The 26118-nt window shown below is 45.8% G+C and overlaps 1 protein-coding gene across 2 annotated transcripts in view; it reads left to right on the forward strand.

Annotated features, from left to right (window-relative positions):
* LOC110165876 (phospholipid-transporting ATPase ABCA1-like) overlaps positions 1-26118 on the forward strand; it is a 120116-nt gene that overhangs the window by 86499 nt on the left and 7499 nt on the right. For both annotated transcript variants that reach the window (XM_055160104.1, XM_055160103.1), the window contains 23 exons: positions 97-172; positions 2519-2790; positions 4341-4392; positions 4552-4674; positions 7162-7307; positions 8413-8537; positions 9313-9411; positions 9514-9703; positions 9793-9887; positions 11384-11416; positions 12157-12262; positions 12853-12927; positions 13549-13718; positions 13864-14041; positions 14202-14317; positions 16429-16573; positions 17962-18085; positions 19772-19901; positions 19986-20112; positions 21755-21817; positions 21975-22081; positions 23293-23434; positions 24761-24895. In XM_055160104.1, coding sequence (XP_055016079.1) covers positions 97-172; positions 2519-2790; positions 4341-4392; positions 4552-4674; positions 7162-7307; positions 8413-8537; positions 9313-9411; positions 9514-9703; positions 9793-9887; positions 11384-11416; positions 12157-12262; positions 12853-12927; positions 13549-13718; positions 13864-14041; positions 14202-14317; positions 16429-16573; positions 17962-18085; positions 19772-19901; positions 19986-20112; positions 21755-21817; positions 21975-22081; positions 23293-23434; positions 24761-24895 — 2829 coding nt within the window. The remainder of the gene's footprint in view (positions 1-96; positions 173-2518; positions 2791-4340; positions 4393-4551; positions 4675-7161; positions 7308-8412; positions 8538-9312; positions 9412-9513; positions 9704-9792; positions 9888-11383; positions 11417-12156; positions 12263-12852; positions 12928-13548; positions 13719-13863; positions 14042-14201; positions 14318-16428; positions 16574-17961; positions 18086-19771; positions 19902-19985; positions 20113-21754; positions 21818-21974; positions 22082-23292; positions 23435-24760; positions 24896-26118) is intronic.

Here is a 26118-nt window from a genome sequence, read left to right on the forward strand (position 1 = left end):
CTGCTACTATAGTAAAAAAAAAAAAAAAACTTCACCGTGTTTGTCTGAAGAAGGTACTTCTACTGGTTGTTGAAGTACAGTTGTTTGTGTTTTCAGGATGAAGATGGAGCGTCTGTCAGTTCCAGTGACGCTGGTCTGGGATCAGAACACGAGAGTGAAGCCGCCACCATCGGTAACACAAACTATTCACAATAGGGATGGGCATTCGATGAAATTTTCTTAATCGATCGTCGGAAGAATTAACGATCGATTATCGATTAATCATTAACGTTTTTATATTAAAATTATCATCATTATTATTACTATCTGAACTACTAATCTGCATAAATAAATTCAACTTTACGACATATAAACAGTAACGACTCTAGAGCCACATCAGCCCGTTTGACATTATAATGTGTTTAATTCAGTTTTGTGCAACTCTCACAGAAACGAAACTTAAAACCGCATCGCTAATTTGCATAAACTCAGCGAAGATAAAACTACAGCTCTTGTGTCGCTGATGCGGTCAATTTCTGTCAGATTAAAAGACATGACTCAGTGGAATACAGGTTAGTGTGACCAGATTTGCGTTTGTCAATACCAGGACACCGTACGGGGGGAGGGAGGTGGGACTCGTCATCCACATTGAGCGACTCTCACCTGGTAAAACTTTTTCCCACTGGACACAGAAACATATGTGCTGCTTTATACACTGTGCACATGGACTCACACTTGTCCCGAACGCAACGGAAAGTGTGGAATTTCTTGTACAAATCATCGTTAAATACGCATTTGTGCTTCGGTACGTTGCAGACTGACCCACTGTTTGTGTCTCGCTCCTTCTGATGCAGAGAGACACATGTACACACCTGTTTGGTCACGATACACACAGCAACCTACATTCAGTTTATCGATTAAAATTAACGTAATCGATGAAATTCTTAATGATCAATTATCGATTAATCGATTAATCATGCCCATCCCTAATTCACAATGTAAAACACAATCATCAGGTGTTTGAGGAGATACTGAACTGTGTGATACTGTCTGAAGTGTCCTGCTCAGAGGCACAAAAGAGGAGCTGCTTGATGTTATTGCATTGCTTTGAATGTTCCACGGTATGGCATTAAACTTGCAAAACTTGCATTAAAATTGTTCATTTCTTCATTTACATGTGTAAAAATACATTCTCATTGTCGTCTACATGGAAACAGAAAAGTCGAAGGCCATTCGGTGGAACATCTGATAATTTTATAAAATATATTAAAACTTTAACTTTCCATATTCTCCTTCTTTTTTACTCTTCTCTCTCTTTTGCTCTTACTCTCTGTCTTTTGCTCCCTCTTCCTTTCTTTGTTTCTTTCTTTCTGTCTCTCTCTCTCCCTCCCTCACTCTTCCTTATTCGCTGTCTCCCTCTCTCCCCCCTCTCTCCTTCTTTCTCTCCCTTTCTCTCTCCCCTGTCCCCCCCTTTCTCTCTCCCTCTCCCTCTCTTCTGCTCTCTCTCCCCCTCTCACCCTCTCTTTCTCTCCCTTTCTTCCTCTCTCACCTTTCCTCTCTTTTCCTCCCTCTCTCTCTTCTTCTCCCCCTCTCTGTCTCTTTTCTGCTCCTTTTCCCGCTCTCCCTCTCTCTCTCTCTGTCCCTCTCTTTCACTTTTCCTCCCTCTCTCTTTTTTACTTTCCTTCTCCTTTCGCCTCTCCCTCCCCCTCGTCTTCTCTCCCTCCCTCCCTCCCTCTCTCTCCTCCTCCTCCTCACCCTCTCTCCTTTCTACTCTCCCTCCCTCTCTCCTTCTCTCCCTCTATTCTCCTCCTCTCTTCTCCTCCCTCCCTCCTCCTCTCTCTCTCTCCTCCCTTTCCCCTTGTCCTCCTCCTCCTTTTTTCCTCCTCTCTCCTTCTCCCCTCCCCTCCCTCTCTCCTCCTCTTTTTCCTCCTCTCTCCCTCTTTCTCTCTCTCTCCCTCCCTCTCTTCCTCCTCCTCCTCCTTGCTCTCTCTCCTCCCTCTCTCCTCCCCCTCTTTTCCTCCTCTCTCTCTCCCTCCCGCCCTCTCTCCTCCTCCTCTTCCTCACCCTCTCTCCTTTCTACTCTCCCTCCCTCTCTCCTTCTCTCCCTCTATTCTCCTCTCTCCTTCTCCTCCTCCCTCCTCCTCTCTCTCCTCCCTTTCCTCTTGTCCTCCTCCTCCTTTTTTCCTCTTCTCTCCTTCTCCCCTCCCCTCCCTCTCTCCTCCTCCTCCTCTCTCTCTCCCTCTCTCCTCCTCTTTTTCCTCCTCTCTCCCTCTTTCTCTCTCTCTCCCTCCCTCTCTTCCTCCTTCTCCTCCTTGCTCTCTCCTCCTCCTCCTCTTTTCCTCCTCTCTCTCTCCCTCCCGCCCTCTCTCCTCCTCCTCCTTTTTTCCTACTCTCCCTCCCCTTCCCCTCTCTCTTTCTCTTTCTCCCTTTTTCTCCTCTCTCCTTCCCCCTTCCGCCTCCTGCTCCTTTTTTCCTCCTCTCTCCTTCTCTCCCTCTCTTCTCCTCCTCTCTTCTCCTCCTCCCTCCTTCTCTCTCTCAGACCCTCCGAGCAGTAGTGTGGGCAGAGCCTCCACAGACGCTCCTCCAGATCACCCCCTGGTCCCGGCGAACATAGCCCAGGTTTCAGCTCTGGTCCTGGGTCACATCCCGGGGGCTCGTCTGGTGGAGGACCTGGGCCACGAGCTCACCTACGTCCTGCCGTACTCCGCCGCCAAGGACGGGGCCTTCGTGGACCTGTTCAGGGCCCTGGACCAGAACCTGCACCACCTGGGCATCTCCAGCTACGGCGTGTCTGACACCAGCCTGGAGGAGGTGGGCACGAGTCCTGGTTTAGTCCTGGTTTAGTCCTGGTTTAGTCCTGGTTTAGTCCTGGTTTAATCCTGGTTTAATCCTGGTTTCCTGGTTTAGTCCTGCTTTAGTCCTGGTTTAGTCCTGCTTTAGTCCTGCTTTAGTCCTGCTTTAGTCCTGCTTTAGTCCTGGTTTAGTCCTGCTTCTAGTCCTGGTTTAGTCCTGCTTTAGTCCTGCTTTAGTCCTGCTTTAGTCCTGCTTTAGTCCTTTAGTCCTGCTTTAGTTTAGTCCTGCTTTCCTAGTCCTTTTAGTCCTGGTTTAATCCTGCTTCTAGTTCTGCTTCTAGTCCTGCTTTAGTCCTGTTTTAGTCCTGCTTTAGTCCTGCTTTAGTCCTGTTTTAGTCCTGCTTTAGTCCTGCTTCTAGTCCTGCTTTAGTCCTGCTTTAGTCCTGCTTTAGTCCTGCTTTAGTCCTGCTTTAGTTTAGTCCTGGTTTAGTCCTGCTTTAGTCCTGGTTTAAGTCTTGTCCTGCTTTAGTCCTGCTTTAGTCCTGCTTTAGTCCTGCTTTAGTCCTAGTCCTGCTTGTTTAATCTTGTCCTTTTAGTCTTTTAGTCCTGGTTTAGTCCTGCTTTAGTCCTGCTGTCCTGGTTTAGTCCTGGTTTAATCTTGGTTTATTTGCTTTAGTCCTGCTTTAGTCCTGGTTTAGTCCTTTTAGTCCTGCTTTAGTCCTACTTCTAGTCTTTTTTTCTGATCCAGGTTTTAGTCCTTGTTTTGTCCGGGACAAGTCTGGGTTTAGTCTGGATTTAGTCCTGGTTTAGTCCTGGTTCAGTGCCAGTTCCATCCTGGTTTAGTCCTAGTTTGACCCTGAGTTAATCATTGTGTTTTAGTCCTGTTTTAGTTCTGGGTTAGTCCTGGTTAAGTCTTGGTTTAGTCCTGGTTCTAGCCCTGGTTTTAGTCCTGGTTTAGTCCTGGTTCTAGCCCTGGTTCTGGTCCTAGTTTGGCCCTGGGTTAATCATGGTGATTTAGTCCTATTTTAGTTCTGGGTTAGTCCTGGTTCAGTGCTGGTTCAGTCCTGGTTTAATCCTGTTTTAATTCTGGTTTAGTCCTGGTTCTAATCCTGGGTTCAGTCCTGGTTTAGTCCTGCTTTGGTTCTAGTTTGGTCCTGGTTTCTAGTCCCGGTTCTAGTTCTGGTTCTAGTTCTGGTTCTAGCCCTAGTTTCAGTCCTGGGTTCAGTCCGGGTTCAGTCCTGCTTCAGTTCTGGTTTAGTCCTGAATTAGTCCTAGTTTGACCCTGGGTTATTCATGGTGGTTTAGTCCTGGTTTAGTCCTGGTTTGGTTGTGGTTTAATTGTGATTTCGTCTCTGGCTTTGTCTTGGTTGAGTCTTGATTTAATCCTGGTTTGGTCCTTGTTTAGTCCTGGTTTAGTCCTGGCTCTATCTGGGTTTAGTTTTGCATTAGTCCCAGTTTAAATTTACTTTTTAAAATTACTTCTCCAATTTTTGCCTGGTTATTGTAGTCGTCTTTGTGAATTTGGTTTAAAATAGACGTTCCCTCACAATACTTTTTCTGTTTTTCCAGATTTTCCTGAAAGTGGCCGAGGACAATGGAGTGGACACGGAGGTTCCTTCAGGTCAGTTCCGCACTATTGAAATTCAGAAACAAAACACAACTCCAGGTCTGTTTTTGATGAAGAAACAACATTATAACACGGTTTTAAATCTCACAAGAGTCGGTTTTGCGTAATGTCGTCCCGTTAAAACTCCCTGATCCTGTGCTTGTGTGAGTTCAGATGGGACTCTTCCCGTGCGGAGGAGGAGGAGGACTCACGCTTTTGGAGGAGGAGACCATCAGAGCTGCCTCAAGCCCCTGACCGAGGACGACCTGCAGGGCAACGAGTCCGAGGGAGACCCAGGTCAGACCCTCCTCTTACGCTTCATCTACCACCAATCTGGCAACCGCATCACATAGAGGTGTAACGGTTCGTGTATTTGTGCTGAACTGTTTCGGTACGGGACGTTCAGTTCGATGCAACTGCCATGCAGTGTGTGTTTACAGTGCAGCTACACAAAGTCGGCTCTTTATATTCACGAGGAAACTGTCATTGCACTGTCGTACCTGCGACAACTGCCCCAGGTGCACACTGAAACTAGGGTTAGTCCTGGTTCAGTGCTGGTTTAATCCTGTTTTAATTCTGGGTTAGTCCTGGTTTAGTCTTGGTTTCGTCCTGGTTTAGTCCTGCTTTGGTCCTTGTTTGACCCTGGGTTAATCATGGTGGTTTAGTCCTGGGTCTAGTCCTGGTTCTAATCCTGGGTTCAGTCCTGGTTCTAATCCTGGGTCAATCCTGGTTTAGTCCTGCTTTGGTTCTAGTTTGGCCCTGGGTTCTAGTCCTGGTTCTAGTCCTAGTTTCAGTCCTGGGTTCAGTCCGGGTTCAGTCCTGCTTCAGTTCTGGTTTAGTCCTGAATTAGTCCTAGTTTGACCCTGGATTAATCATGGTGGTTTAGTCCTGGTTTAGTCCTGGTTTGGTTGTGGTTTAATTGTGATTTCGTCTCTGGCTTTGTCTTGGTTGAGTCTTGATTTAATCCTGGTTTGGTCCTTGTTTAGTCCTGGTTTAGTCTTGGCTCTATCTGGGTTTACTTTTAAGTTAGTCCTGTTCTGGTTTAATCCTGTTTTAATTCTGGGTTAGTCCTGGTTTAATCTTGGTTTCGTCCTGGTTTAGTCCTGTTTTGGTCCTGGTTTGACTGGGTTATTGGTTTAGTCTTGTTGGTTCTAAGGTCTCCTGGTTTATCCTGTCCTGGTTTAGTCTGTTTGGTTCTAGTCCTGGTTCTAGTCCTAGTTGGGTCTGGTTCAGTCCTTTCAGTTCTGGTTTAGTCCTGAATTAGTCCTAGTTTGTGGATTAATCATGGTGGTTTAGTCCTGGTTTAGTCCTGGTTTGGTTGTGGTTTAATTGTGATTTCGTCTCTGGCTTTGTCTTGGTGAGTCTTGATTTAATCCTGGTTTGGTCCTTGTTTAGTCCTGGTTTAGTCTTGGCTCTATCTGGGTTTACTTTTAAGTTAGTCCTGTTCTGGTTTAATCCTGTTTTAATTCTGGGTTAGTCCTGGTTTAATCTTGGTTTCGTCCTGGTTTAGTCCTGCTTTGGTTCTAGTTTGGCCCTGGGTTCTAGTCCTGGTTCTAGTCCTAGTTTCTGGCCAAAAATAAAATTTGTTTCTGGAACTGTTAGTGCAGCACTTTATGGTAAATGGTCACGTTTTTCTATAGCGCTTTTCCACCTTCAAGGCACTCAAAACACTTTACAACAAGGAACCACTCACCCATTCACACACACACACATTCACACATCAGTGTACGCAGACACTGTGGGCAAGGTGGGTTAAGTGTCTTGCCCAAGGACACAACGACAGCATTCATCTGTGGGAGCTGGAATCACACCAGCCAACCTGTGGGTCAGTGGATCTGACCGCTCAACCTGTGATGTTTATGTCGAGAGCTGGAATCAAACCACCAACCTTCAGATCAGTGGGCGAATGCTCCACCAACTGAACTACTGCCGCCCACTTTACTTTTTGAAAAGCTTTGTTTACTGCTTACAACAATTTAAAAAATAATATTTCAGACATTTGTTGCTTATTTGAGAATATTTTATTTATTATTTATATAACTTATTAGTATTATCAAGCAGCACTTTGCATTTATTTTATTTTCCCATTTGTGTAATGTTAGTTTAATATACACACAAATAAACAACATGCAAATTGTTTTACATTTTGTTCCCAAACTGTACCAAAAATGAACCGAACTGTGACCTCAAAACCGAGGTACGTACAGAACTGTGATTTTTGTGTACTGTTACACTCCTCATATCACAATAACTACACCTGTTTTTACAAGCAACTTATGCTTAAAATGTTTGTATTAACCAACTCTACATGATCCTGGTGTTTTTATTTTGCTATTTTGTCCATAAATAAATTCCTGGTCCTATTATGGTCGTCCGTAACCTGTAGCTTTGTGAGCTTCATTTGACTGGACGTAGGACCACATGCATGAAACATTAAATGCCTACAAAGAGCGGAGACACATGATCAGCGGACAATTACACATTAAGTTACAGAGAGATGCATTTAAAAAGGTTTGGAACATTAGTCTTCTGCTTGTGTCACAGTGCAATGTTTGTTTTTGAAGTTGTGATGTCAGAATTACTTAAATTAGTAGTTAAAAGTTCTGCTTATGATCATTTGGGCCAGTTCAGCAAAAAAGTGACTTTGAGGACCCTATTCACTCTTCTCCGCTGTTGCAACAGGAGGCCACTAGGGGGGGTAGTGAGGAGGCTCTGTCCACCCGACCTGAGCAGTGCTGAACTTCTGTCTCTCTGATTGGCTCACGTTGTTCCTGTGTTTTCCAGCGGAGGACTCTGATTGGCTGAACTGCACGGACGGGAAAGGCTCGTACTCGGTGACCGGCTGGGCTCTGAGGAGGCAGCAGTTCGTGGCGCTGATGTGGAAGCGTTTCCTGTACGCGCGGCGCTCACGCAAAGGATTCTTCGCTCAGGTACAAGACACAGACATCACTCAAAACACGCTGTTATTTTAGCAGGCTCGCCTCTCCACAGATTGGACCTGTATCTTGGACAGACTGTTTGATTACGTAGTGATACATATGCTTATTTTGCGTTTCATACTGTGGAACATTCCAGGCAAAGCAATAACATCCAATAACATCACCATGGAGACGAGGAGGTGGCAAAACCTTCACCAGAAAAGTTTTTGTGTAACTTTGTAGGCCTGTTAAGATAATTACTACATCCACATCTTGTTCAATAAAAGAAAGCTCGAACAACATTTTTGGGGGGTTAGTATTTATTTATTTATTTATTTATTTATTTTAGTGACAAAAAATCTTTAAGAAATGTTTAAGATTTGCTGAGATTTGTAATGGTCATTTTTATTTATTTATTTAAATTAATAAAAGATGAATTTTCAAACTTGTCACAAACATATTTTTAGTCAAAGATCAAATTAATCTTTCTGCTACAAGAAAACAACATAAAAATCATGAACTCATTTCATCGCTTCGGGTTTTGGTAATCCACGTGTACTTCCTCACCCTCTCCTCCTGGTGCCTGTGTTGATGTTTTTGCTTTTTAACGGCGTGTTGAGTTTCTGGTACAGCAGCCGCGTTAGATAAATGAAAATGTGTTGCGCCTAAGTGTAGAACGTCAAAAAATAAACCAAATAGATCCATTGTAGCCGGGGCTGGACGCAGACACTTGGAAGCCGTCAGGGTCTGTGCAGTTTAATATTTATCACAAAATAACTTCTCAGGATTCTGTTTGAGTGTAATTTTCGGGACATTTAGGGCCCGATTCAGGACAGCAGCTTAGATTTCTAGACTGTCCTGAATTTTTTGGGATGTCTGGTCACTTTAATTGTGAGTACATTTTCTTTATTTAGTTGGTTAGAACTGCACGTTTCTGATGTCACACAGTGGGCGGAGTTAGGCCAGTCTTCATGGAAGTAATTAGGAAGAAAAAAGATTTTTTTGAAAACACCAAAAGGCCGTCTTGAGCTCATCTTGCAGATCTTATTATACTTTGATGCCTGTGACCTCTGACCTGTGTTTGTGGCCCTTGTTGTGGCGATGGTGTTGTGTGCAGATCGTGCTGCCGGCCGTGTTCGTGTGCATCGCTCTGATCTTCAGCCTCATCGTCCCGCCCTTCGGAAAGTATCCCAGTCTGGAGCTGCAGCCCTGGATGTACCAGGACCAGGTCACCTTCATCAGGTACTGCACTGGGTCACACCGGGGTCACATGAGGGTCACACCGGGGTCACTGTGTCTGGGGTCACAACAGGGGAGGAATGGATTTAGTCCTGGTTTAGGCTGCTTAGACTTGGTTTAGTCCTGGTTTAGGCTGCTTATACCGGGTTTAGTCCTGGTTTAGGCTGACTAGACCTGGTTTAGTTCTGGTTTAGGCTGTTTAGTCCTGGTTTAGGCTGCTTAGATTTGGTTTAGTCCTGGTTTAGGCTGCTTAGATTTGGTTTAGTCCTGGTTTAGTCCTGGTTTTAGGCTGCTTAGACTTGGTTTAGTCCTGGTTTAGTCCTGGTTTTAGGCTGCTTAGACTTGGTTTAGTCCTGGTTTAGTGGCTGCTTAGACTTGGTTTAGTCCTGGTTTAGGCTGCTTAGACTTGGTTTAGTCCTGGTTTAGGCTGCTTAGACTTGGTTTAGTCCTGGTTTTGGCTGCTTAGACTTGGTTTAGTCCTGGTTTAGTTCTGGTTTAGGCTGCTTAGACCTGGTTTAGTCCTGGTTTAGTCCTTGTTTACGCTGCTTAGACTTGGTTTAGTCCTGGTTTAATCCTGGTTTAGTCCTGGTTTAGGCTGCTTATACCGGGTTTAGTCCTGGTTTAGGCTGACTAGACCTGGTTTAATCCTGGTTTAGTCCTGGTTTAGGCTGACTAGACCTGGTTTAGTCCTGGTTTAGGCTGACCATAGTGTTTATTTGTGTTCATCAGAGCCGCTCCTCTCTCTGTGTGATTAAAATGTTTTATGCTGTTGTCATAGCGACGATGCTCCTGGAGATACCAACATGCAGAAGCTCCTCGGCGCTCTCCTGGACGACCCGGGCTTTGGAACGCGCTGCATGAAAGGCTACTCCATACCGTGAGTAATACCAATACCACGCTGAAACGTCAAATCATTAAAATCAAAATTGTGATTTAGGCTTGAATATATAATGATGTCTTTCTGTGTGTGTGTTTGCAGAGATGCTCCCTGCACCATGGGCGACGAGGACTGGTCCACCCTCCCCGTGCCCGAGGACCTGCTGGAGCTCTTCTCCTCCGGGAACTGGTCCATGAGCGATCCTTCTCCCGCCTGTTACTGCAGCTGCGACGGAAACATGAGGATGCTGCCGGAGTGTCCCCCTGGAGCTGGAGGCCTGCCCCCCCCTCAGGTCTGGACACTCGGGTCGATGTCACAGGAAAATCCTCGGTGTACTTTCTGCTACACGTGTGAGTAATTTATGTAACTGTTTGTGTTCAGATGATGCTGAGCGCCACGGACACTCTGCAGAACCTCACCTCCAGGAACATCTCAGACTACCTGGTCAAGACCTACGCCCAGATCATCGGCAAGAGGTACTACTACTACTACTACTACTACTAGTGCTGCTGCTGCTGCTGCTGCTGCTGCTGCTGCTGCTGCTTTTAGGCCCTGGCTCCACTGCATGCCTCAGTGTTTACTTGCATAACCTCGCAAACCACATCTGCGCATCAAGGTAAGGGCGTTTCCTCCGGCAGCTCCAGGAGGACGTGTGTGTGCAGCACTGACTCTGCGTTTCTCAAAGGGAAAGCCGATTAAACTTGACTGGGCGTGTTTAGCCACTTGTCTACAGTGAAACGAACAGCTGAACTGGCTTGTATTTACCTTGTGTACAGGCTGTCCACAGAAAACGCCAGGATTTCAAAAGTTAATTTCAAAGCACAAAGTAACTTCTGGACCTGGGCTTTTTCACACAATACAGAACTTAATCATTGCATTTATATACAGCCCCTTTCAAGATACATAAAGTGCTTTACAGTTCATTATTCATTCAGTCCAGACCCGATGGTGGTAAGCCACTACTGTAGCCACAGCAGCCCTGGGGCAGACTGACAGAAGCGAGGCTGCCAGTCTGCGCCATCGGCCCCTCTGACCACCACCGGCACTCACACACACACAACACTTTTATACTAGGTAATTTAGGTGAAGTGCTTTGCCTAAGGACACAACGACACCTGTCACCTGATTTTCCCAGTGGTTTCCCATCCAAGTCCTGACCAGACCCGGCCCTGTTGAGCTTCTGAGATCTGACGGGATCAGGTTTTAACAAGCCGGTGTGGCCACTAGAACTGCCCCAGGAGCAGGTTGTGCTAATGGTAAACGCACAAATACAACAACAGATGCTCTCTGTGTATTTTGATGGGGATACGCGCCTACGCTCGTGTGGAGCATCAAAAAATAGGATGGATACACATACAGGACATGCTAAAAATTACAGGTTCAACATTTGCAGTTTTTAGGCTTGCATAGGGTGAAATACTCGTGCAGTGGAGCCTAGGCCTTAGAGAAATCCCATCTTTGTGCTGTACTGAGCTGCAATGAAAGTCCTCAGTACACAAACAGAATTTCTCTAACAGCTACTACTACTACTACTGCTGCTACTGCTACTACTACTACTGTTACTACTATTGCTGCTGCTGCTGCTGCTGTTGCTGATGCTGCTATTTCTATTACTATCATTACTGCCTCCTCTACTGCTTATGTTACTGCTACTACTGCTGCTTTTACCATTAACGCTTCTCCTGCTGTTACCAACTACTCATACTATTTCTAGTATTATCGTAAGTATACGATTGCAGATAGTTAGTGCTGCCGCTGCCGCTACTCCTGCTACTACAAATACTGCCTCTCCTACTACTGCTGCCGCTACAGTCAACTATGCTGCTGCTGCTGCTGATGCTGCTGCTGCTGCTGCTGCTGCTGCTGCTGCTGCTGCTGCTGCTGCTGAGAGCTGGAGTTTTAGACCAAAATCTTTAGAGTAAAAATAAACACGAACATAGACATAAACGGACTGTTCCTGTGTCTGTTCTAGTCTCAAGAACAAAGTGTGGGTCAATGAGTTCAGGTCAGTCCCCTCAACACCGTTCCTCCTCGTCTTCCTCCTCCCTCCCTCCCTCGCTCCTCCCTCTCTTCTCCTCTTCAGTTCGTTCCTCCTCGTTTTCCTCCTCTCTGTCTCATCCTCCTGCTTTCTTTCACCTCTTCCTCATTCTCCCCTCTCCTCCTCTTTCTTTTATCCTCCTTGTCTCGCATCATCTTCATCTTTCCTCCTCCTCCTTCCCCCTTTTCCTCCTTCTTTTCTCTTCCTTCTCTCTCACTCCTTGGTCCTCCTCCTCCACTCTCCCCATTATCCTCTTTCTCTCCTTCTTCTCGTCCTCCTTTACTTGCTCTCTCATCCCCGCTCTCCTCCTTTTCTCTCTCCTTCTCTCTCTCCTCCTCTCCCTCTTTGTCCACATTCTCTCTGTCTCTCTCTTCTCTCTCTCTCACTTCTTTCTCTTCCTTGTCATTGTCTCTCCTTCTCTCGCTCCTCCTCTCCCTCTTTCTCCACATTTTCTCTCTTGCTTCTCTCTGTCTTTCCCTTCTGTCTCACTCCTTCTCTCTCTCTTCCTTCTCTCGGTCTCTTCTGTATAATTTTTTTTCTCTTTCTCCCTCCCTCCCTTTCTCTCTCTCTCTCTCACCTTCTTTCCCTCTTCGTCCACATTCTCTTTCTTCTCTCTTCCTCTCTTCTCTCTCTCTCTTGCCCTTGTCCTTCCTCCTCCTCCTCTCCTCCTCCTCCTCTCACCTGTGTGTGTGTTTTCACCTGAGCAGGTACGGTGGATTCTCATTGGGCGCTCGCAGCACTCAGGTCCTGCCTCCGGCCAATGAGATCGACGACGCCATCGAGAGAGTCCGGAAGATCTTTGAACTGGAGAAGGTACGACTTTTACCACCACAAACACGACTACAGGACGACTTAAAGGCTTTAAATTACATAAACATGCCCTTTCTGTGTTGCCAGATATGAGGCAAACATGTTCAAATCAAATAGAGCTTTTACTGATAACAGTTGTAATGCTCATTTATTAATTATAGAAACATTGGACATGATTTGGTGTTTTCATTCTCAAGACAATTACCCAATCAGAAAACAGAATGAGCCTCACATGAGGCTCTTGTGTTGCCAGTTTCAGTGCTTTCCAGTGTGTTTAAACCTAAAATGTCTCGCTCTCTGCTTTGAACGGTCTCTACCTAAACCCCAGCACCTGCACCAGTCATGAGTCAGTGCTAGTGCAGCTTCTGCAGTTCAGGGAGGGAATTCTGGAGGTTCAGTTTTCACATGAGGCCTGAACATAAACTGAGACTGAGACAAACTTTTGTGTGTCTCTATCTGCAGATTAATGCACTTGCAAAACCCAGGTTCAACGGTGCCTGTAATAAATTTTAAAAACAATAATAGCACAAGCTACATATAGTTCCTCTAAAATACTACAATACTAATACTGCACCTCCCTTTGTGTCCTGCAGGGGGCAGCAGCGGATCGCTTCCTGGACAATCTCTCAGGGTTCATCAACGGCCTGGACACCAAGAACAACGTCAAGGTCTCACTGTGCACTGTTATTAAGTTTGGAACGTGTGTTTGAGATATTTGAGCTTATAACTATGTTGTTATTTGTTATTAGTTTACTAGTTGTTTTGATTCATACATGTTTGGGAAATTATATTAATCAGTTCAACTAAAAACCTTAAAGAAAACACTGTGCTTGTTTTTGCTCTATAGTTATAATCTATGACACCCGTGGATCATAATGTTATAAATGGGACATTTAAAATCATAATATTCATCTAAAATGACTATTAAAATAATAAAAAAGCTGACTTTAAATAAGATTAAGATAATAAAATTGGAGAACAAAGTGAGTACAGAGCTGTGCGTGTACATCGGTGGCAGTGAGGACAGGAGTTCACCTGAAAAATGGCGTCTTAAAAATTGATTAAAGAATGTTCAAAAATGCACAAATCACTTCAAATATAATTTCGGGTGAATAAATGGTGAAGCTCTAAAAATTCATTTATTAAAAATTTAACAAACAAGTGAATAGGTATTTAATGAAGCACTGACTTGTGTATAAATGTGTATAAATTTAAAAAGCCTGTCTCTTGAGTACATTAAAGTTCTATTATTGTGGTACTAACTTGGTCTCGTCTTGGTCCTGGTCCAGATCTGGTTCAATAACAAAGGCTGGCACAGTGTGGGCGCCTTCCTCAACGTCATGAACAACGCCATCCTGCGCGCAGCACTGCCCCCAGAGGCCGACCCCACTCACTACGGCATCACCGCCTTCAACCACCCGCTCAACCTGACCAAGGAGCAGCTCTCACAAGTCGCTCTGTAAGGACCGGGGACTAGGGACTGAGACCAGGACTGGGACTGGACCAAGAACTGGACTGGACCGGGGTCTGGGGCAGGAACTAGACTCTGTAAAATGTTCTGTAAATGCTGGGTACATTTGGTCCTCACTCCTCTGTCCCCGCAGCGTGACGACCTCTGTGGACGTCCTGGTGTCCATCTGCGTGATCTTCGCCATGTCCTTCGTCCCCGCCAGCTTCGTGGTCTTCCTCATCCAGGAGCGCGTGTCCAAAGCCAAACACATGCAGTTCATCAGCGGAGTGCACCCCCTGCTGTACTGGGTGGCCAACTTCATCTGGGACATGGTGAGGCCAAAACAAGACCAAATTTAGACCTGCGTTAGACCAGGTTTAGTAGTTTTGATCCAGTCCCTGAGCTAGACCGAGTTCTAGGCCTAGTTTGAGTCTTGTACTTATCACTTTTACTCCTGTAAGTGTGTTTATAAACAAAAGTGTTTGTTTCCAGTGTAATTACGTGGTGCCTGCGACCCTCGTCATCCTCATCTTCGTCTGCTTCCAACAAAAGGCCTACGTGTCGTCCACAAACCTGCCTGTGCTCGCCCTGTTACTACTGCTCTACGGGTCAGTACTATACTACTACTACTACTACTACTACTACTTACTACTACTACTACTACTGCTACTACTACTACTGCTCTACGGGTCAGTACTATACTACTACTACTACTACTACTACTACTACTACTACTACTACTACTGCTACTACTAACTACTACTACTACTACTAACTACTACTATACTACTACTACTACTACTACTACTACTACTACTACTACTACTACTACTACTACTACTACTACTACTACTACTACTACTACTACTCTACTACTACTGCTTCTACTACTATACTACTACTACTACTACTACTACTACTACTACTGCTCTACGGCTACTACTACTATACTACTACTACTACTACTACTACTACTACTACTGCTACTACTGCTCAGTACTACTACTACTACTACTACTACTACTACTACTACTACTACTACTACTACTACTACTACTACTACTACTGCTCTACGGGTACTACTACTACTACTACTACTACTACTACTACTACTACTACTGCTCTACGGGTCAGTACTATACTACTACTACTACTACTACTACTGCTCTACGGGTCAGTACTATACTACTACTACTACTACTACTACTACTACTCTACTACTACTACTACTATTACTACTACTACTACTACTACTGGGTCAGTACTATACTACTACTACTACTACTACTACTACTACTACTACTACTACTACTACTACTACTACTACTACTACTACTACTACTACTGCTCTACGGGTCAGTACTATACTACTACTACTACTACTACTACTACTACTACTACTACTACTACTACTACTATTACTACTACTACTACTGCTACTACTGCTCTACGGGTCAGTACTATACTACTACTACTACTACTACTACTACTACTACTACTGGGTCAGTACTATACTACTACTACTACTACTACTACTACTACTACTACTACTGCTCTACGGGTCAGTACTATACTACTACTACTACTACTACTACTACTGCTACTACTACTACTACTACTACTACTACTACTACTACTATTACTACTACTACTACTACTACTACTACTACTGCTACTGCTACTACTACTACTACTACTACTACTACTGCTACTGCTCTACGGGTCAGTACTATACTACTACTACTACTACTGCTCTACGGGTCAGTACTATACTACTACTACTACTACTACTACTACTACTACTACTACTACTACTACTACTACTACTACTGCTCTACAGGTCAGTACTACTACTACTACTACTACTACTACTACTACTACTACTACTACTAACTATTACTACTTACTACTGCTACTACTACTACTACTCTACTACTACTACTACTACTACTACTACTACTACTACTCTACTACTACTACTACTACTACTACTACTACTACTACTACTACTACTGCTCTACGGGTCAGTACTACTATACTACTACTACTACTACTACTATTACTACTACTACTACTACTACTACTACTACTACTACTACTACTACTACTACTACTACTACTACTACTACTACTACTACTGCTACTGCTACTACTGCTACTACTACTACTACTACTACTACTACTACTACTACTACTACTACTACTACTACTACTACTACTGCTACTACTATCAGTACTATACTACTACTACTACTACTACTACTACTACTACTACTACTGCTACTACTACTACTACTACTACTACTACTACTACTACTACTACTACTGCTACTACTACTACTACTACTACTACTACTACTACTGCTCTACAGGTCAGTACTTTACCAGAATAGTACTACTACTACTACTACTACTAATACTAATACTACTACTACTAATACTGCTACTACTATTTCTGTATGGAGCAGTGCAGAATATTACAGTATTTTGCCATACTGCTACTACTGCTACTGATATTAGTAGTACTTATAGTGCAGTATTTCTGTTTCCGCTGGTCCATCACACCCCTGATGTACCCCCTGCAGTAGTAGTAATAGTAACTTATATTGCAGTATTTATATTTCAGTTGGTCCATCACTCCCCCTAATATATACCCAGTAGTAGTAGTAGTAATAGTATTTGTGTTTGTAGTACTTATATGACAGTATTTGTGTTTCAGCTGGTCCATCACGCCCCTCATGTACCCGGCCTCGTTCTTCTTCACCATCCCGTCCACGGCCTACGTGGTCCTCACCAGCGCCAACATCCTGATCGGCATCAACGGGAGCATCTCCACCTTCGTCATGGAGCTGTTCGGGAACAACGTCAGTGCACTTTAACTCTTTCCCCCATGAAGACGACATTTGACGACCCCCCTGTTCCCTTAATGACGACTTTTGACACCTCCGCCGTATCACTAAAGACGAGATTTGACGACCTTTAGAAACGGCTCGGTTTTTCACATTTAAACAGAGACTGCGATCGGTGGGGCCACTACAACCCACACTAGACTGACCAATAGGATTCAAGGATATGTTTTCGCCGATTTTTTCCGAAGTTAATCGAAATAGTGACGATGGTAGCTTCCGGAAAAAACACAACACGAAACACGTGCAATGGAAAGATCGCGGCGCTGCGGCGCACAGTTTTAGAAATAATGAGGAGCAGATGTATTTTATGGATAAGTTTAGAGAAAGTGACTTTTATAGATTTCAAAGTGATGATGTTGAAGTTGATTATAAAGTGGAAAACAGCGATAGCGACGGACTTTCGGGGAGAAGGTGAGAATGCCGCTGATGCGTCTGTGTGGAGTCCTGCGATATCCCAACAAACTATCTGAGCTTTATACTCGATTATGAACCAAAATTGTCCCGAAATCTGGATGTTGCCCAGGCCAGTCCTTTAAAATATTTCAGTCTTTTTTTCCAAGATGCGATGTATAACAGAATCGCTACAGAAAAAACGCTTATGCGGAGCTCTGCACATCGAGAAAATAGCCAAGATGACAAATACTGGACACACACTGACGGGGAAGAGTTTTATTATTATATTATTATATTATAATAAGCTAAATTAGTTGAATAAGTTAAATGAGTTGAATAAATAAAATAAGTTGAATAAGCTAAATGAGTTGAATAAGTTAAATGGAAAAAAATTAATTGGGTGCACACAGGTGAACAACAGGTAAAAACAGGTGCACACTTGGCTATACTGTATCTGGTGATATGAAATCTGTTTAAATACTTTGACAAAGTATATTTTTTATTTTTTTATGAATATAGTACTCAGAACATGCAGATATCAGATGCTGAATGTAGTTTTTTTGTTTTCTAGTTTGCACCTGACCAGGTAAACTCTCATTTTCAGTGAGCTGTTGTAAACCTGTAAATGAGTTGAATCACATTTAAACATCCATAAATGAAGAGTTTAGAGTCTAAGGTTTCCAGAGATACAAATATGTCTGTGTTACAATTAAGTTCATGAGTGTAAAAATCATTTATAATCACTCGTGGCAGTCTGTTTTCTTTTATGCAGTTATGCTCTATGGGTAGCCCTAGTAACATATGTACGGGTTGTTCCTAGTAGGCGTCCAGGGGGGAAAGAGTTAAATATTTATAAGAGCTTTTTAAGTCTGGTTGTATCTCAGAAGGTTCGTGTGTGGGCAGATTTGAGTGTATTTTGAAAGTCTTCGTGTTTGTTGTTCGGTGTTCAGGAGATCGGGGGCATTAACGACATCCTGAAGAACGTTCTGCTGATCTTCCCTCACTTCTGTTTGGGCCGAGGACTCATCGACATGGTGAAGAACCAGGCCATGGCCGACGCGCTGGAGAGGTTTGGTGAGGAAACATCTAAGACACAAACACACACAAACAAAGACCAGGGGTGGGACTTGGGACAAAAAATATGTCAAATGTTTCAGTCCTGAACCAAGAAGTGCTGGAAGAAATCCTCAAATTTTGTTACTTAAGTAAAAGTGGAGAAATTAATACTCGAGTATCACATGAAAACATCTACTTTCAGTCCTGGTCCATTCCTCTTTCAGTGCTGGTTCAGTCCTGTCTCAGTCCTGGTTCAGTCCTGTCTTAGTCCTGTCTTAGTCCTGGTTCAGTCCTGGTTCAGTCCTGGTTCAGTCCTGGTTCAGTCCTGGTTCAGTTCTGGTTCAGTCCTGTCTTAGTCCTGGCCCAGTCCTGGTCCTGTCTCGGTCCTGCTTCCGTCCTGTTTTAGTCCTGGTCCAGTCCTGTCTCAGTCCTGTCTCAGTCCTGTCTCAGTCCTGGTTCACTGGTGGTCCAGTCCTGGTCTAGTCCTGTCTCAGTCCTGGTCCAGACCTGTCTCAGTCTTGGTCTCAGTCCTGGTTCAGTCCTGGTTCAGTCCTGGTTCAGTCCTGGTTCAGTCCTGGTCCAGTTCTGTCTCAGTCCTGTCCCGGTCCTGGTTCAGTCCTGGTCCCGGTCCTGGTTCAGTCCTGTCCCGGTCCTGGTCCAGTCCCGGTCCTGTCCCGGTCCTGGTCCAGCCCTGGTTCAGTTCTGTCTCAGTTTTGTCTCAGTCCTGTCTCAGTCCTGGTCCAGTCCTGTCCCGGTCCTGGTTCAGTCCAGTCCCGGTCCTGTCCCGGTCCTGTCCCGGTCCTGGTCCAGTCCTGTCTCAGTCCTGTCTCAGTCCTGTCTCAGTCCTGTCTCAGTCCTGGTCCGGTCCTGTCTCAGTCCTGGTCCGGTCCTGTCTCAGTCCTGGTTCAGTCCTGTCTCAGTCTTGTCTCAGTCCTGTCTCAGTCCTGGTCCAGTCCTGTCTCAGTCCTGTCTCGTCCTGGTCCAGTCCTGTCTCAGTCCTGTCTCAGTCCTGTCTCAGTCCTGGTCCTGTCCCGGTCCTGTCCCGGTCCTGTCCTGTTCCGGTCCTGGTCCAGTCCTGTCCAGTCCTGTCTCAGTCCTGTCTCAGTCCTGTCTCAGTCCTGGTCCGGTCCTGGTCCAGTCCTGTCTCAGTCCTGGTCAGTCCTGTCTCAGTCCTGGTCCAGTCCTGGTCCAGTCCTGTCTCAGTCCTGTCCAGTCCTGTCTCAGTCCTGTCTCAGTCCTGGTCCAGTCCTGTCTCCAGTCCTGTCTCAGTCCTGTCCAGTCCTGTCTCAGTCCTGTCTCAGTCCTGTCTCAGTCCTGTCTCAGTCCTGTCTCAGTCCTGTCAGTCCTGGTCCTCCTGTCTCAGTCCTGTCTCAGTCCTGTCTCAGTCCTGGTCCAGTCCTGTCTCAGTCCTGTCTCAGTCCTGTCTCAGTCCTGGTCCGGTCCTGTCTCAGTCCTGTCTCAGTCCTGTCTCAGTCCTGGTCCAGTCCTGTCTCAGTCCTGGTCCAGTCCTGTCTCAGTCCTGGTCCAGTCCTGTCTCAGTCCTGTCCAGTCCTGGTCCCTGTCCAGTCCTGTCTCAGTCCTGGTCTCAGTCCTGTCTCAGTCCTGTCTCAGTCCTGAGTCCTGTCTCAGTCCTGTCTCAGTCCTGTCTCAGTCCTGTCTCAGTCCTGGTCCGGTCCTGGTTCTGACCTGGTCTCTGTTTTCCAGGGGAGAACCGTCTGCGCTCCCCTCTGGAGTGGGACATGGTCGGGAAGAACTTGTTTGCGATGGCGGTGGAGGGCGTGGTCTTCTTCATCATCACCGTCCTCATCCAGTATCGCTTCTGCATCAAACCCAGGTCAGATTTCAACTTAAAATCTAAACAAATTACCAAAAATAAAATAAAAATCTTGCGTGTTGACGGTGTCTCTGTGCGTTTCAGACCCACCAGCTCCCTGCACAAGCTGAGTCCTCTGGGGGACGAGGACGAGGACGTGGCCAAAGAGCGACAGAGGATCGTCCACGGTCTGGGACACGGAGACATCCTGGAGCTACGCGAACTCACCAAGGTCCTACACAAAGAGTCCTGGTGTAGTCCTGGTTTAGTCCTGGTTCAGCCCCAGTTTAGTCCTGGTTCGGTTCTGGTTCGGTCCTGGTTTAGGCCTGGTTCAGTTCTGGTTCAATTTTGGTTCAGTCCTGGTTCAGTTCTGGTTCAGTTCTGGTTCAGTTCTGGTTCAGTCCTGGTTCAGTCCTGATTCAGTTTTGGTTCAGTTCTGGTTCAGTCCTGGTGTTGTCCTGGTGTTGTCCTGGTGTTGTCCTGGTTCAGTCCTGGTTCAGTTCAGTTCTGGTTCAGTCCTGGTTCAGTCCTGGTTCGTCCTGGTTCAGTCCTGGTTAGTCCTGGTCTAGTCCTGGTCTAGTCCTGGTTCAGCCCTGGTTCAGTCCTGGTTCAGTCCTGGTTCAGTCCTGGTTCAGTCCTGGTTAGTCCTGGTTTAGTCCTGGTCTAGTCCTGGTTCAGTTCTGGTTCAGCCCTGGTTCAGTCCTGCTTTAGCCCTGGTTTAGTCCTGGTTCAATCCTGGTTCAGTCTTTGTTTAGTCCTGGTTTAGTCCCTGTTTAGTCCTGGTTTAGTTCTGGTTTCAGCCCTGGTTTAGTCCTGGTTTAGTTCTGGTTCAGCCCTGGTTTTCCTGGTTTAGTTCTGGTTCAGCCCTGGTTTATTCCTGGTTTAGTTCTGGTAAAGCCTGGTTTATTCCTGGTTTGTCCTGGTTCAGTTCTGGTTCAGTCCTGGTTCAGTTCCTGGTTTAGCCCTGGTTCAGTCCTGGTTCAGCCCTGGTTCAGCCCTGGTTCAGTCTGGTTCAGTCCTGGTTTAGTCCTGGTTTTAGTCCTGGTTTCAGTCCTGGTTCAGTCCTGGTCTAGTCCTGGTTCAGTTCTGGTTCAGTTCTGGTTCAGTCCTGGTTCAGTTCTGGTTTAGTCCTGGTGTAGTCCTTGTTCAGTCCTGGTTTAGTCCTGGTTTAGTCCTGGTTCAGTCCTGGTTCAGTCCTGGTTTAGCCCTGGTTTAGCCCTGGTTTAGTCCTGGTTCAGTCCTAGTTTATTCCTGTTTAGTCCTGGTTCAGCCCTGGTTTAGTCCTGGTTTAGTCCTGGTTCAGTCCTGGTTCAGTCCTGGTTCAGTCCTGGTGTAGTCCTGGTGTAGTCCTGAGTCCTGGTGTAGTCCTGGTGTAGTCCTGGTTCAGTTCTGATTCAGCCCTGGTTCAGTCCTGCTTTAGCCCTGGTTTAGTCCTTGTTTAGTCCTGGTTTAGTTCTGGTTCAGCCCTGGTTTAGTCCTGGTTTAGTCCTGTTTCAGCCCTGGTTTAGTTCTGACCATGACAATTATTTGAATCTAATCGGTCAAAGCGCCACAAAAGGAGAAAAAGACGAAAACTCAAACTTTAATTAAATTTAGGTGAGAGAAAATCATGTTTCCTCTCCACAAATGCACAAAACTCCTCTGATTCTGATTCTGACTGAAATCCAATTCATTTCCCAGCCCGAGTTTTCAGTTTCCTGTTTATTGGAGCCATTTTATGCCTATTCAACGTTATTTTCACTTTTCTGTTTCTCATCACTCGGAACTAAATGACTAAACGCAGCTTTTAGAGAGTTAATATGCAGGATTATCGACAGAATACATCGTTATTTACAAACTCGCGGTAACAAGAGTCTGTTTCTGTTCTGTTTTAGGTGTTCAAGGCGAAGCAGAAGCCCGCCGTGGACCGCCTCTGTGTGGGCATCCCTCCCGGAGAAGTAAGACTCAACTTTTTTAAGCTCCAACCATCCAGAAAGTCTCACAGTTTAGTTTGTATTGCGTTATAAGATGCAATAAAATTATCTGTGTTCTGATTGGTCGATTATATATTGTCTTGGTTCTGATTGGCTGTTTTTTTCCTCTGTTGCCGGGCAGTGTTTTGGTCTGCTGGGAGTAAACGGAGCCGGGAAAACCACCACCTTCAAAATGCTGACGGGCGACACTGTGGTGACCAGCGGAGAGGCCTTCCTCAACGGCAAGAGGTGAGCCGGCTCTAGACCGGGTTTAGACCGGCTCTAGACCTGGTGCAGTCCTGGTGTAGTTTGGTTTAGTTTTTGTTTAGTCTTGGTTTAGTCTGGGTTTAGAGATTGATTAGACATTCTTTAGACATAGTTTAGACCTGGCTTAGTCCTGGATTAGTCCTGGTTTAGTCCTGGTTTAAACCTGGTTTAGATCTGGTGTAGTCCTGGTTTAGTCCCGGTTTAGTCCTGATGTAGTCCTGGTTTAGTTCGGGTTTGGTACGGGTTTAGTCCGGGTTTAGAAAATGATTAGACATTCTTTTGACATAGTTTAGTGCTAGTTTAGACCTGGCTTAGTCCTGGCTTAGTCCTTTCTTAGTCCTTTCTTAGTCCTGGTGTAGTCTTATGGTAGTCTTGGTTTAGTTCAGGTTTAGTCCAGGTTCAGAGAATGATTAGACATTTTTTAGACATAGTTTAATGCTGGTTTAGTCCTGGTTTAGTCCTGGTTTAGACCTGGTTTAGATTATGTTTAAAGAATGTCTAATCTTTGTTAGTCCTGGTTTATACCTGGTGTAGTCCTGGTATAGTCTTGGTTTAGTTCTGGTTTGGTCCAGGTTTAGAGAATGATTAGACATTCTTTAGATGTAGTTTAGTCCTGGTTTAGTCTTGGTTTAGTCCTGGTTTAGTCCTGGCTTAGACCTGTTTTAGACCTGTCTTAGTCCTGTTTTAGTCCTGGTTTACTCTTGGTTTAGTCCTGTTTTAGTCCTGGTTTACTCTTGGTTTAGTCCTGGTTTAGTCCTGGTTTAGTCCTGTCTTAGACCTGTCTTAGTCCTGTTTTAGTCCTGTTTTAGTTCTGGTTTAGTCCTGGTTTAGTCCTGGTTTAGTCCTGTTTTAGACCTGTCTTAGTCCTGTTTTAGTTCTGGTTTAGTCCTGGTTTAGTCCTGGATTAGTCCTGGTTTAGTTGGTTAGTCTGGCCCTGGTCTGGTCCTGGTCTGGTCCTGTTTGCGGTGAATGGGGACAGTGGTGTTTTGCTCCGTCTGGGCCTCAGATTAATTTTAATCCAGTGTTGCCTCATGTTTCTGTTCAAACCTCGGCCCTGTTTACTACACCACTGTACTTACATTTATTACTGTGTACTCTATTACTGTGTACTTCATTACTGTGTACTTCATTACCGTGTACTTTATTACTGCCATTATTACCCCAGTCCTAAAGCAGTAAAACCTTGTGTGCAGTATTCTTCGTGAGATCGACGAGGTTCATCAGAACATGGGATACTGTCCACAGTTCGACGCCGTCAACGAGCTCCTGACGGGACGAGAACATCTGGAGCTGTACGCCGTCCTCAGGGGCGTCCCCGAGGAGCAGGTCTGCGACGTGAGTACCACACACACCTGTCTGCACCTGTCTGCACCTGTCTGTACCTGTCTCTGCTCCTGTTTGCACCTGTTTTCTCCTCTGGCTCTGCACCTGTCTCTGTTCCTGTTTGCTCCTGTCTGTTCTTCTGGTTCTACACCTGTCTGCACCTGTCTGCTCCACTGGCTCTGCTCCTGTATGCACCTGTCTGTTCCTCTGGTTTTGCACCTGTCTGCTCCTGTCTGTTTCTATGTGCACCTGTCTGCTCCTGTCTGCACCTGTCTCTGCTCCTGTCTCTGCTCCCTGTCTCAGCCCCTGTCTCAGCTCCTGTCTGCACCTGTTTGCTCCTGTCTCTGCCCCTGTCTCTGCTCCTGTCTGCTCCTGTCTCAGCCCCTGTCTCTGCTCCTCTCTGCTCCTGTCTTGACTCCTGTCTGCTCCTGTTTGCTCCTGTCTCTGCCCCTGTCTCTGCTCCCTGTCTCTGCTCTCTGTCTCTGCCCTGTCTCTGCTCCTGTCTCTGCTCCCTGTCTGCCCTGTCTGCTCCTCTGCTCTGTCTTCTGTCTTGACTCCTGTCTGCACCTGTTTGCTCCTGTCTCTGCTCCTGTCTCTGCTCTTGTCTCTGCTCCTGTCTCTGCCCCTGTCTGCTCCTGTCTCTGCTCCTGTCTCTGCTCCCTGTCTCTGCTCCTGTCTGCTCCTGTCTCTGCCCCTGTCTCTCTGCTCCTCTCTGCTCCTGTCTTGTCCTCCTGTCTGCTCTGTCTCTGCTCCTGTCTCTGCTGTCTCCTGTCTCTGCCCTCTGTCTCTGCTCCTGTCTGCTCTCTGTCTCTGCCTGTCTCTGCCTGTCTCTGCTCCTGTCTGCTCCTGTCTCTGTGCTCCTGTCTGCTCCTGTTTGCTCCTGTCTCTGTTCCTGTCTCTGCTCTTGTCTCTGCTCCTGTCTCTGCTCCTGTCTCTGCCCCTGTCTCAGCTCCTGTCTCAGCTCCTGTCTGCTCCTGTCTGCTCCTGTCTCCTCTTCTAGCCCTGGTCCTGTCCGTTCCTGTCTCTTCTCCAGTCTGCTCCTCTGTCTCTCTGTCTCTGTCTCTGTCTCCTGTCTGCTCCTGTCTCTGCTCCTGTCTCTGCTCCTGTCTGCTCCTGTCTGCTCCTGTCTCTGCTGTCTCTGCTGTCTCTGTCTCCTGTCTGCTCCTGTCTCTGCTCTGTCTCTGTCTGTCTCCTGTCTCTGCTCCTGTCTGCTCCTGTCTCTACTCCTGTCTGCACCTGTTTGCTCTTGTCTCTGCTCCTGTCTCTGCTCCTGTCTCTGCTCTCTGCTCTGTCTGTCTCTGCTCCTGTCTGCTCCTGTCTCATGTGTGTTTCTGACAGGTTGCAGAGTGGGGGATCCGGAAGCTCGGTCTGGTGAAATACGCTGATAAAAAGGCGGGAAGTTACAGCGGAGGAAACCTGAGGAAACTTTCCACGGCCATGTCCCTGATCGGAGCGCCCCCTGTGGTTTTCCTGGTACATGACACTTCATCTTAAACACCACTACGGTCAAAAAACATCCTTAAAGAAATTATACACGTTTTTTAACTTTCTAACATGTTTTAACACTGTTCCATCATTGAAAACTTTACTGAAGAGGTTTTAAATGTCATCTGTGCATGTTTGAGTAATCTAGGGATCTCCCCCAGACTATAAATCTACAAAAACACCTTTAAGAATTACCTAAGATTTTATTTTATTTATTTTTATTTAATGTTCGTGTGCAGTCCAAACTACTCAAATTCACATTCTTAGTTTTTTTTACTATACTGTTACTACTACTACAAAGTAAAAAGTACTGCAGTTATAGTAGTAGTTGTAGTACTTTTGTTTCTTCGATGTGATTCTTGAGAAATCTTTGATGGTGTAAACTGTGGGTTACGTAACGGCGTTGACCAATCAGAGGAGGGCTTAGGATTAAGAGCGAGAAAAGTGGGACACGGCCTTTATTCAGGAGAAAGTATTTAAACGAGTGAGGACAGAGGAGACGAGGACAGAGGAGGCTATAGAGAGAGGAGACGAGGACAGAGAGGAAACGAGGAGAGAGGAAGCTAGAGAGAGGAGACGAGAGAGGAGGCTAGGAGAGAGAGGAGACTAGGACACTAGGACAAAGGCAAGTAGGAGAGAGGGGACTAGAGAGAGAGAAACTAGGAAACTAGGAAAGAGGAAACTAGAACACTAGGAGAGAGGAGACTAGAGAGAGTGAAACAAGGACACTAGAAAACTAGGAGACTAGGAGAGAGGAGACTAGGACAGTAGGAGAGAGGACACTAGGAAAGAGGAGACTAGGACACAAGGAGACTAGGACACAAGGAGACTAGGGCAGAGGAGACTAGGAAACAAGGAGACTAGAAAACAAAGACACTAGGACACTAGGTTAGAAGAGAATAGGAGAGAGGGAGACAAGGACACCAGGAGAGAGGAGCCTAGGACACAAGGAGCCTAGGAGAGAGGACATTAGGACAGAGGAGACTAGGAAACAAGGAGACTAGGACACTAGGTTAGAAGAGAATAGGAGAGAGGGAGACAAGGACACTAGGACAGAGGAGACTAGGAAACAAGGAGACTAGAAAATAAGGAGACAAAGACACGAGGAGACTAGGACACTAGGTTAGAAGAGAATAGGAGAGAGGGAGACTAGGACACTAGGAGAGAGGAGATTAGGAAACAAGGAGACTAGGACAGGAGGAGACTAGGAC

Source organism: Boleophthalmus pectinirostris, unplaced genomic scaffold, assembly GCF_026225935.1.
Source record: "Boleophthalmus pectinirostris isolate CB_2022bp ecotype Guang Dong unplaced genomic scaffold, ASM2622593v1 HiC_scaffold_3, whole genome shotgun sequence".
Classification (NCBI taxonomy): domain Eukaryota; kingdom Metazoa; phylum Chordata; class Actinopteri; order Gobiiformes; family Gobiidae; genus Boleophthalmus; species Boleophthalmus pectinirostris.